The 12433-nt window shown below is 56.5% G+C and overlaps 1 protein-coding gene across 1 annotated transcript; it reads right to left on the reverse strand.

The window, feature by feature from the left end:
- Nucleotides 1–90: 90 nt before the first annotated feature.
- TUT1 (terminal uridylyl transferase 1, U6 snRNA-specific) lies at nt 91–12432 on the reverse strand. The gene is made up of 10 exons (XM_073352097.2): nt 9315–12432; nt 8546–8736; nt 8258–8467; nt 7624–7738; nt 7401–7531; nt 7051–7277; nt 6585–6694; nt 6318–6440; nt 6119–6211; nt 91–4102 (listed from the first exon to the last, which is right to left on the reverse strand). The coding sequence occupies exons 1-10, from the start codon at nt 9385–9387 to the stop codon at nt 3063–3065; spliced, it is 2313 nt and encodes a 770-aa protein (XP_073208198.2). The 5' UTR covers nt 9388–12432; the 3' UTR covers nt 91–3062.
- Between the last annotated feature and the right edge of the window lies 1 nt (nt 12433).

The following is a 12433-nucleotide window of genomic DNA, read 5'->3' on the forward strand; positions in this document are numbered from 1 at the left end:
GTGTCCCCTCCCCCACAAAGAAGCAGTGTCCCGACCCTAATGTATTAGCTTTACCTTAAATCCCTGCTCTTGTATAACATACAGCACGTGTAATGAAACAAACTTTTTATTTAAGAAAATGGAGATTCCACAAGCAACAAGTGAATGGTGGAAACAAACAGTTACAATACAAAACACAATAAAATGCAAATTAGGGCCTACATTTAAGGATAGTACAGAAGGACCAGGATCCAATCAGTGAATGGGTACGGTGTGCCTGAAGTCTTTCTCCCCCCTTAGACTGAAGCAGTCTTTTGTCACCATTCAAGGGGCCTTTGTCCCACCCTTTGTCTGTTCAGTCTCCCAAGACACAGCCACCCATTCCCTCCCCTTCCCTGTGTTTGGTTGGAGTAGATTTGCCAGCCAGATCAACCTCCAGCACTATTCTCTCATAGGGGAGAAGCAAGTCTACTTTGGATAAATACATCAAAATTTGCTAAGGCCATGTTAAACCTCAAGGTTTCAGAGTAGCAGCCGTGTTAGTCTGTATTCACAAAAAGAAAAGGAGTACTTGTGGCACCTTAGAGACTAACCAATATATTTGAGCATAAGCTTTCGTGAGCTACAACTCACTTCATCGGATGTATTCAGTGGAAAATACAGTGGGGAGATTTATATACATAGAAAACATGAAACAATGGGTGTTACCACACTCACTAACGAGAGTGATCACTTAAGGTGAACTATTACCAGCAGGAGACAGGAGAGCGGGGGGGGGGGGCGAGGGGAGGGTACACAACCTTTTGTAGTGATAATCAAGGTTGGCCATTTCCAGCAGTTGACAAGAATGTGTGAGGAAGGTGGGGGGGGGGGGGGGGGGAATAAACATGAGGAAATAGTTTTACTTTCTGTAATGACCCATCCACTCCCAGTCTCTATTCAAGCCTAAGTTAATTGTATCCAGTTTGCAAATTAATTCCAATTCAGCAGTCTGTCATTGGAGTCTGTTTTTGAATTTTTGTTGTTGAAGAATTGCAACTTTTAAGTCTGTAATCAAATAACCAGAGAGATTGAAGTGTTCTCCAACTGGTTTTTGAATGTTATAATTCTTGACATCTGATTTGTGTCCATTTATTTTTTTACGTAGCGACTGTCCAGTTTGACCAATGTACATGGCAGAGGGGCATTGCTGGCACATGATGGCATATATCACATTGGTAGATGTGCAGGTGAACAAGCCTCTAATAGTGTGGCTGATGTGATTAGGCCCTGTGATGGTGTCCCCTGAATAGATATGTGGAAACAGTTGGCAACAGGCTTTGTTGCAATGATAGGTTCCTGGGTTAGTGGTTCTGTTGTGTGGTGTGTGGTTGCTGGTGAGTATTTGCTTCAGGTTGGGGGGCTGTCTGTAAGCAAGGACTAGCCTGTCTCCCAAGATCTGTGAGAGTGATGGGTCGTCCTTCAGGATAGGTTGTAGATCCTTGATGATGCGTTGGAGAGGTTTTAGTTGGGGGCTGAAGGTGATCAGTGCAGCTGGAGAAGCAGTTCAGCCTCCCCTGTAAATCCACATGGACCCTGGAGTCTGCAACTCAGTCCAAACTGGCTCAACTGCTTATGCAGTTACAGTGAAAATCTGTACAGACCAGCGTTAGATAGCGTACTGCACTGCAGAGCTCTACTTGAAACTACCAGACACCAGGCTGCTGCTGTTTAACCTTCTCCCAAGGTTCTGGCTGCACTTTCACCCCCACCTCTTGATCTATGCACATCCTATCCAGGGCACCACAAAGTCCCCAGACCTCCTTGTCATCCTCCTCCTGACGCTGGCCAAAATGGCCAGTTATAACTCCAGGAGGAGGATGTTGGACAGGGAAGTGTTCTGAGACTGTGGGGCCTATTTCCACTCCTCCCTTCCATCACACATCCGGGCAGAGTGACTGGGCAGCATCCACTGGCTCCCTAGACCCCTTTAAGGAGTAGGCAGTCTAGGGTTCTCTGCTCATTGTCCCCCTCCAGTTCCCTGCTTAGGGTCCTATATCCTCAATCCTGTCCCCAATTTTTTATTAGCTGTATCATTTGGTTTTTGCCCCCCCCCTTAGGCTGGGGGAAGGGTCTTGGACCCACCCACCTCTCAGAACTCAGTAGGTGCAGTGAATCGATCTGCGTTAAATCGCATACTGCACTGCCGGGCTCCACTGGAAACTACCAGAGACCACACTGCTGCCCTGCACCCCAACCCCTGGCTTAACCTCACGTATGAAGCCCACCAGTGAGGTGCTATGGAGGAAAGGTGCTATATTGCCTCTAGAATCCCAATCCTAGCCTGGTCCCATTCTGCCCATGCTGCCTCACCTGCATGCCCCTGAGGGAGGTAGTATTGCAGACTCTGGGGCCCTAAATACCTTTTCTTCTTCCCTCCCCCGCACCCTTGACTTATTCCACTTGGGGAAGGCAGCACCTAAAGCCCTGGGGGGGAGCGGGGCCAAGCCTGCTCTGAGCTGCCTCTCCTGGGGCCCCGTCCCTTCCCAGTACATCCCCCAACCCCTTACTGCCCCCTTCCCATAGATCCCTCCCCAGTAGCCACAAATGGAGCGCATAGTACTGCTGCATGGAGAGAAGAACGGAGCTGAACTGGCCAGAGTCAAGGTCTATCCACCCCAGGCCTCTCACTCCTTGCTCTGCAACTGCCCCCCTAGGCATCAACTGCATTTATACTCACCACTCGTGCCCCATTGGCCATTGCTGATAGTCCGCCTCCACTCCAGTGAAGAATCAGCCCCACCCCCGATAACGTGCCAGCACTTCAAATCCCAGTGCTATGGGGCGCCAGAGGGGACACACAGCAGCACATTCGCAAGAGGCTGGGCAGGGTGGTAGGAGAAAGACCTGCATCCAGTTGGGGAGTACCCGCTCCCCACTCAAGCCAGGCCCCCAGCCACTTCCCCCCAGCCCCCAGGCAGCGGGACAGGCACAGCCCAGAGGGGCACTTGGCTAGGCCCTTTATTCCCTTCCCAGTTGCATGGTACACATAGCAAAGTCCATTTAAAATAGCATCCCCCAGTCTCAGGGTGCTGGCATGGATGTCACTGCCTACCCCTGGCTGCTCTGCCCACATACCGCTCCACCATTCTGGGCAGAAAGCCCTGTAGAAAATGATAGAAGTCCTGGAACAGGAGGCCCTGCTGGGGGTCTGGGGTGAAGCACAGGAGGGTCCGTGTGTCCTCCTGGCCACTGCCCACCTGGGCACAGGCTGTGAACCTCAGCAGCGGCTCTGACCCCATGGAGTCTCCCTCCTGCTGGATTATGGCCTCTGACACCTTCTCCTCCACCTCCAGGGAGCCAGCCTCCTGCTCTGCGTCTGGCTGTGGGCTGCCCAGGTGTCGGAGCTGGCGCCGGATGCGACGCCGGCCCATCCAGACACGATGCCACACAGCACAGCTCCAGCTCACGCTCTCCTCCTCCTCGGGCGCTGGGCCCTCTGCTCTCGGCTTCTTCTTGGCTGGGGAGACAGCCAAGCTTCCTCCCTCATCAGACCGGGGGTGCTTAGACCCCACTATAGGCTGCTCACCTCCACCCTGCTCTGTGGGCTCCTGCCCCAGGGGCTCTCCTGCAGGCCCCGTGCAGCTGCACTTCAGCACATCCTTCAGCACAAAGGTGACGGCGGCGCACACCTTGTCAAACCAGCAGCGCCGGAAGTCCCTAGCCTGGCACAACTGCTGCCGGCTCCCAGGGGAGAGTGCCATCAGCGTGAAAGGGATGGTGATGAGGAGCCCATCGGGGCCCAGCTCCCCAGCCTCCGGCACGCCTGGCTGGAAGAGCCGCACGAGCCCCCAGGCCTTGCCCTTGCTGGATTTGCGCTGGTACTGCAGGCTGCGGCAGTACTTGGCCCCGTCCCGGCAGCAGTGCTGGAACCGCAGCGCTATCTTCTCATTGACGTTGGCTGCCACGTTGTGGCTCAGCTCGAAGGGGTCCTGCACGTTGAAGGGGCCCAACTTGAGCTTGGCACCCACCTCCGAGAGCAGGAAGCTGGGGAGGGGCAGTGCCCGGCCCTCTTTCAGCGAGATCACGCAGCCAGCAAAGTCATAGTCCCCAAAGACACGGAAGAATTCGGCCAGGAGGGAACCTGCAGGGAGACACAGACAGATGAGAGGAAGGTGGCTGGGGGAAGAAGGGGGAAGGGTGAGCCCAGGTGTCAGGATAAGGCCTTTTCCTGTAGCCATATTGTAAGGTCTGAGGTCTCTTTTTAATGCAGCCGTATTCCAAGAAGCAGAAAGTCACGTCCTCACATTCCATCTAAATTACATTAAAACAGGGGTTCTCAAACTGTGGGTCGGGACCGCATTTTAATGGGGTCGCCAAGACTGGTGTTGGCCCTGGACCCCAGCAAGTCTGATGCCCAAGCCCCACCGCATGGGGCCGAAGCCAATGCCCAAGCCCCGCTGCCCAGGGCTAAGGTTACATGCTCCCTCCCAGGGCAGAAGCCCTTGGGCTTCAGCTGCCCCCCACCCACGGGGTAGCTGGACTCGGGCGGGCTCGGTCTCCAGTCCCCCATCCTGGAGTCATACAGTAATTTTTTTTGTCAGAAGAGGGTCATGGTGCAATGAAGCTTGAGAACTACTGTATTAAAACAACATACTATCGGGCTGTTAAGAAGGTGATCCTGTCTTAGTAGTACCCACCACCAGATAAAGAAACAGAGCTTAAGATGGTTAAAGAAAACTTTGTTTGATGACATTCGGTCTGGCGAGAAATCACTTACAACAGTTGTGACTGTAGAATCTATACTTCTATTGTTTTGCCTTTATGCTCCCTACTTTTCTATTGTTTATCTGTATGGTCTCTGGTTCTTTGATTGTTTGTCTGTTGCAGAACTAATTTTGCTAAGTGTAAATCAACTATGGTGGTGGGGTATAATTGTCTTACAATGTTAGGATTGGTTAGACAATTGTTTAGTAATAATTTTAGTAAAATGATTGGTTAAGGTACAGCCAAGCAAGACTTAAGATTCACTATATAAACTGAGGTCCAAAAGGAAGTTCTTTGGAACCAACTCCAGGACACAGCCCCAAGATCAGAGCTGCCAGACCTCAACTCCCTACCAACCACACCGTGCAAAGGCTGGAGTCCCACAGATGACCTGATCCTGACTGGCCTTCAAGAAAAGTACATCTGTCTTATTGGCAGTAGAGAGCATCATATGCTTAGTGTGTGCATTCTGTTTTGGTGATTGTTAATAAATACACATTAAGTAGGATATTACTGTGTAAGGCTCTTTCACTGATCAAAAACCCTATAAACCCATAGAAGATTAAGCTCTGAGTCCATGGAGGGGTAGAGCCTGGAGCCCACGGAGAGGTAAAGTTAGGTGCCTTTTGCCTGGAGCCCTAGGAACTGGGAAAGGGAGAAGGTACCTAAATCAACCAGGTTACACCTTGAGCCCTAAGAACTAGGTAGAGGTGGGAACCTTGCACCCTAGGAAGTAGGTAGAGGTGGAATGTCATAGAGTGTATGGGCAACAAATTTAGGGTAAAGTTGGGTGCCTTATACCGGAGCCCTAGGAACTGGGAAAGGGTGGGGTGCCTAAATTGACAGAGTTACGCCTTGAGCCTACAGAAGGTGGGGGCCTAGAGTGTGTGTAACAGATAATTTTATGCAGGAAACACAGGGTGGCTGCAAGAGAATCAAGTAGGCAAGAGGCGGGGTGAGGATGGGGAGATAGGAATCCCTGCACAGCCATGAGAACACAAAGGGGCTGGGGAAGAACTTGCGGGGCTCCCAGCCTGCAGGACATATGGGGATCTGGGGAAGGAGAAATTCTCTTCTCTACCCCCTCCCCAGCAATAGCACCAGGGAACCTGCCTGCACGGGACTGCCAACAGGAAACCAGGTTGGATGGACCTTGGGGCAGCAGCTCAGGGGAGCGTTTTCTCTCCCAACCCAAGAGCACGATGGGAAGGGAAACCACCCGAGAGCTGGGACAATCACTCACATCCTTGTACCCAGCTCCCTGGTGATTGAGATCCCCTTCCTCCTGGCCCCCGCTGGTCTCAAGCAGCAGGCCCGTGTGTAGGCTGTGTACATGGGGTGGGGGGACATCCTGCAGGCCATTACCCTCCCACCCGCCCCCAACAGCACTCACACAGACTCTCCGTGTTGGTGCTGGGCTCCAGCCGTGACGTGTCCTGGGGGAAGCTGCAATCCCAGCCGTCCACAATAGCCTGATCCCCATCACCTGGGGAGGAGACAGAGGTGGGGGGGGGGTGAGATAAACACTACCCCAGGGATGAAATGGGCTAATGCAGCAACACCAGCTGGGTACACTGTGGGGTAACTCCTACCTGTCAGCTCCCTGAGCTGGGCCAGTGTGGGCAAGACCGGGGGGCTGCGCGTCTGCAGGAAGAACAGCACCAGCAGGGTCAGTGCGTAGTTGTTGAGGAGGGGGCCACCTCCAAAGGGGTTTCCTGAGGAAAGATGGGGGCCATTAGACAAGGCGACGGCGGTGTCCATACCCCCAAATCCTAGACCCATGCACCCCCAGCATGATTCCTCCAGATGGGAACTCTAACCATGTACCTCCCCCTAGTGCAGGAAGAGGGAGTCCTTACCCGCCAGGGCCTGCTGCTTGGCCCAGTAGCGCAGTGCATAGACCAGGGGCCGCACCCGCTCATCAGCCTCTGTACAGAGCTGTAGGAAGCGTGTGTTGCAGAGCGCCAGCCTGTCAGAGAGATGGGACACATTGGGAGGGCAGCACCAACACCCCCCCCCCCACACACACACACCCTGAGGCACCCCCAACCCTCGCCATTGCCCACTCCACCCCCCACCCGGCCAAGCCCCATGTGGATTTGGAGCTGGTGAACAAGTCTCGGCCATGGAGCCAGGATGCTCCATGTTTCCCCAGAGCGGGGTCAACAGTTCTCTACACACCCTGCCCTGGAGGGATGCTCTAGATGGGAGAGGTCCCCCATCCATCCCAGATGGAGCTGGCTCCCACCCCTGGCTCAACATGGCCTCCCCCCATCCCCCACATGCACTCCCTGGCCTCTGGGCCCTGCCTCCCAGGCTCTGCACCTGTTGTTGATGGAGATATCTCCCAGCAGCCCGGAGTCCTTGTGGCAAAACTTGACGACAGGGCGGCGGGCACTGGGCACTGCCTGGACACTGTGTACACCTGGTACGCACTTCCGTAGCACAGCTGCCACCAGCTCCAGCACCTCGGGCACTGTCGCTGTTGTCAGATCAATGTCACTCAGGATGGAGTCCTCTGAGTCAGAGTCTGGCCCTGCCTCCTCCTCGGCCTGCAAGGGGGTGCACTTAGTGACCAGCACTCATCATGCCCCCCAACTGCAAAGGTCCCTGGTACCAGTGCCTACCCCGCAACCCCCCGATCTCCCGGGGTCCCTGTTACCATCCATTCTCACCTGTGCCCCCTGGGGTCCCTTTGCAGATGCCTGGAAGGTTTTTGTTTTCTCCAGGTCCAGGAACAAATCCAGGTCACAGCCATGGATGTCAAATCCATTCACCGACGAACCAAAGGGAAGGATGGCGCATCCTGCGCACACACAGGAGGCAAAGGTCATGGGCAGTGGCACATGGGGCAGGGACAGACAGACACATGTGCACATACACGGGGCTGGCACTTACCAGGGAAGAACTCTGAGAAAACCTCCTGGAACAGGGTGACCAGTAGGTGTCGCAGCCGCCTCTCACTCTCGGAGAGCTCAAACAGCTGCACCAGCTGTGACATCTGGGAATCCACCTGGGTGTGTGTGAGGAGAGTGAGGGGGCAACATCGTCAAACACACACACCCCACATGTGCCTGGGATTGCACAGCCCAAAACCCCACCCCACCCAGCTCAGAACCCCTGTGTCCTTCTTTCTCCCCACCCCTAAACTCTAAGCACACAGCCCAAACCCCCACTCCAGGGATCATCCTGGCCCCAGACAGCTCAGAACCTCCCCCATACACACACCCTAGGGCAGTGGTCTCCAAACTTTTTGGCTCGCACACCCCCAGGGTGAAGACTGGAAGACCTGCTGCAGACATGCCGCCGGAGGGGAACACCAGCCGTGGATGTGCAGAGCTGCCGCAGAAGAAAAAGAATGGTGGAGTGCCATCCAGCAGCGCTCCTGCTACTGCGCACCCCTTGGGATCATCTCGCGCACCACACCCCAGTTTGGAGACCACTGCCCTAGAGCACTGTCCCTGCCCCATGCAGCTCAGCAGCCACCCTTGTCAGCAGACAGGACAGGCCCAAGGTCCCCGTCCACACTCACATCATCAGCCTGGCACAGGGCCTGGACCAGCTTTTCAGGACTCAGTTGTTCACGATGTGCAGATCCCTGCTTCTTGGGAGGCATGTACTTGAATTCCTTCTTCTCCCGGGGCTTCACCCGCAGCCGCTGCCCCCCCAGGCAATGTTCAGGCTGAGCCAGCACCTTCTCCATCACCTCCTGGTCCTGTAGCTCCACAATAGCATATACACCCTGTGGGCAAAAAGCTGTTAGTACCAGGCAGGAGTCTCATCTGCCCCAGGGAGCCCCTGTCCCGACCTTGGGACTCACCTTGTCTTTATCCATCACCACACTGGCCACGTCCCCGAAGGCCTGGAAGTATTCACTCAGCTCGGAGGCTGACGTACCCTTGTGGAAGCCACTGACAAAGACACTGCGAAGCTCCTGGTCTTGCCGCTTGGCACGCAAGCTCTCCAGCCGCTGGTGCTTCTTCCCCTGCAGATGATCTTGCAGGCTGGGCTCTGCAGGGGAGGCACATGCAGCTCAGGAATGATGGGGAAACACAGGGGCAGAGGAAGATCACATTGTCCCCCTACTGTAACTCCCTCAAATACTGACATCCCTGAGCCAGAGGGCAATCTTTAACTTGCCACTAACCCCCATATGGCAACCTCTGACCTAACACCCCCCACAAGCACTCCCAGTCTGTGACCTGACCTGGGTGGAGACAGAGACATTTACACCCACAATGCTGCTTTGTTTGCCCTGACATTAACTCCCTACCCCCACAAACACACCATAACACCTCAACGCTGACCCCAATTGTGACCTCTGACCTGCATGGTGACCTGACAGCGACCCATTCAGATTATGGTCCAAAGGTGCCACGTCCTCTGACCAATTGTGACCTCTAACCCCAGGACCAGACCTCCCATGACCTCTGATCTAAGTGGTGCCATGACCCCAATGCTTCCTAGCCACCAGTCTGTGATCTCTGACGCTGACCCCTCAACTTCACCCCCAGCCCCCACCCTGGCTTCGTAGCATCCCACCCCCAAGTGACTCGCCACCCCGGTGACCCCGACCCTGCGGCCCTCACGGTTGGCCGCAGTCACATGACAGAGGCGGCAACGGAAGCCTCCGCGGGGCAGCGACTCCACATCCGGCTCCATCCCGCGCCCGAACTACGCGCCACCGGAAGTGTTCCCTCCCTGATCGGCCCTACCAGGAAGCACTTCCGCCGGAATTGCCCCGATCTACCGGAAGTGGTCTGACTTCACTACAGCTTCCGCCGGGGCTAATTAGATATGCCATATTGGTGGCGTAGGGGTTGACGCCTCATTAATCATCACGAGTGGGGCGCGCTGATTGGTGGAAGTGGGGGGGCGTGTCTTGCGCAGGGTCCGCGGCGAAGTGGAGGCGGTGAGCCGCTGGCGGCGGGTCCCTTTGGCTCGGATCGGAGCCTCCCCCACCAGCAGGGTGGTGGTGGTGGGGGGGGACTCTAATATCTAGATACCCCCGGCGCCGGAGCACGTGGAGACCCCGCCCTCCGGCTCCTCCTCCACCCCCGGTCGGGGCAAGTAGGGACCCTGCCCCCAATCCTAAATACCCTCCCACTCCCCCCTCGGGCAAGAGGAGATCCCTCCCCGCCCCCTTCCTTCCCGCCGCCCCTGTCGAGCCTGCCCCGGCCTGCTCTCTGCAGCTCGAGCCGTTCCCCCCCGGGTGGCTGCGGCTCCCCCATGGCGCTGTACCTGCTGGCTCAGCGTGCCCATGCCCGCCGGCGGCGGCGGCTGCCCCAGGAGCGGGTGTTCAAGCCCCGGATCCAGTTCCTGAACATGCCGGAGGAGCAGGTGATGCGGCGCTACCAGCTCAACCCTGAGATGATCCGAGACCTGTGCCACGCACTAGAGCGCGACCTGCAGCCCTCGACTGGCCGCAGCCATGCTCTCCCTGTTTACGTCAAGGTGACGGCTGCCCTCAACTTCTACACCTCGGGCACCTTTCAGACGCCGGCGGGCGACGCAGCTGGCATCAGCCAGGCCAGCATGTCCCGCTGTGTCTCCCAAGTCACGACCGCCCTGACCCGCCGTGCCAATGCCTACATCCGCTTCCCCTTCCAGCCTCGGCAGCAGGCCCGCACCAAAGAGGAGTTTCTGCGCATTGCTGGCTTCCCCAATGTGCTGGGCACGCTGGGCTGCACCCACGTGGCCCTCAAGCCGCCCTCGGATCACGAGAACCTCTACCGCAACCCATTGCGATTCCACTCCATGAACATGCAGCTGGTGTGCGATGCCCACGGCATGATAACCCATGTGGTGGCCGAGTTCCCTGGCTCTGTGCCGGATGCCCACATCCTCAGCTGTTCCAGCCTCAGGGGCATCTTTGAGGGGCACCAGAACATGAATGGCTGGCTGCTGGGTGAGCCATGGCCTAGGGACCCCTCCCTCGGCTGCCCCACCTGCCAATCTCATGCACCTGCTGCACCTTACTTGGCTGTCCCCACTCCCCAGTGTCTCCACTCTCCACCACAGAAGTAGGACTCCTATCTCAGCAGAGTAACCTGGATCCCACCCCTAGCCCATCATAGCAGCCCTGGCTGCACCTAGCAGCCAGGGAAGAAATCAAGGCTAACTGCACCAGCCGTGAATCACGGGCCAAGCTCCAGTGATGAGATTGCCCGGGGTGGTTCAAACACAGGTTGTGTGGTGAAGGCTCCATGACAGCTGCTGGCACCTGCATCCCCCACACTAGCCTGAATTCCCCACTAGGTGCAGGGGGCCCTGAGGGAATGCCCACCCACCTACCAGATTCTGCTACCTGCCTCAGCCTGCCCTGCCTGAAAGAACCCCATAGGGGAGAGGGACACATTAGGTCTTGATAGGCCTTTCCTCCCTCTTGGAGCATCATGGAGACTTGCAAATTCTAAGCTGCCCAAGACAGGGAAGGACCCCAATTATTCCATTCCCCACCCCTCCTGAGCCTGCCAGTGCCCACAGCCTGATTGGAGCTGGAAACCTACAGAGGGGAGAGGCCCCATCTTAAAGGCTGGAGCCTGCCATGGGGATGGGTGGAAGGACAGGGACAGCCAGAGGGTCAACCTGCAGAGCATAACCCATGTCTGGTTCTCCACAGGGGATGGCACCTACCCCCTGAAGCCCTGGCTGCTGACACCAGTGGAGACAGCAGAGACAGCAGCTGAGCAGCGATACAACACAGCGCACATGGCCACACAGGCTGTGGTGGGACGTACAGTGGGGGCACTAAAGGGCCGGTTCCAGTGCCTGGACCGGGCAGGGGGGGTGCTCCAATACAGCCCCCTCAAGGTCTGTCACATCTTCGTGGCTTGCTGTGTCTTGCACAATATGGCTGTGGGGCGGGGCATTCCCATGCCTGAGGGGGTAGAGCTGGGTGCCAGGCAACCTGCCCAGGCTTCTCCCCACCCTGAGCCCCTCTCCCAGGAGTCCCAGTGCCTGCGGCAAGAGCTCATCACCAGCTATTTCAGCTGAGGGGCACCCTGGGCCCCTGACCGACATGCATGTGAAGGGGAGATGCAGGGGTTGGAAGCCAGCCCATAGATGTTGGGGAAGTATGTGGTGGTGGAAAGGCAAGGCTCTCTGGGCTGGACTAAGGGGCCGTAGCCCTATTGGAGCCAGCCTCCTCCTCTCCCGCCTTTGGACTGGTGGGGAAGCATGTACCTTCCCTGAGACAGACAAACAGCAAGAGGTTTTGTTTGTGTAGACCTATCCTCACAGGCAGCAGAGTCTAGGATCCTGCTCCTGCAGGAAGCTGACTGAGCTGCTACAGCCATTTCTCCTAATCCAGCCACCCCCAGGGGAGGAAGCTGGCCCTCTGGCAGTGCTGGAGAAGACAGAGGGCACTCTCTTGTGTAGCCACACACACATCATAGATGGCCCCCTGGCAACCCTCCCCTGCTAGGACATTAAACTGGCTCCTTGCCCCTGGAGTGTGCCTGATGTTGAGTTGCGCCTCAGAGGGTGGGGCCCAATCACCCTTTGCTTCCTTCCCAACCCCCTGCTCCCCCCCAGAAGTTGGTCCCAATGCCACCTATCCTCCCCCTCCAAGTTGGGACAATAGGGCCCAGCCTTAGGGTGAGATGCAGTCATGTGACCAGCACCAGGTTGCCCAAAGGCAGCAGCCCAGCATGAGGAGTCCCCTCCCTTCTCCCAGTAGACCCCATGAAGTGAGGGCTCCATTAAT

This window comes from Lepidochelys kempii, chromosome 7, assembly GCF_965140285.1.
Source record: "Lepidochelys kempii isolate rLepKem1 chromosome 7, rLepKem1.hap1, whole genome shotgun sequence".
Classification (NCBI taxonomy): Eukaryota; Metazoa; Chordata; order Testudines; family Cheloniidae; genus Lepidochelys; species Lepidochelys kempii.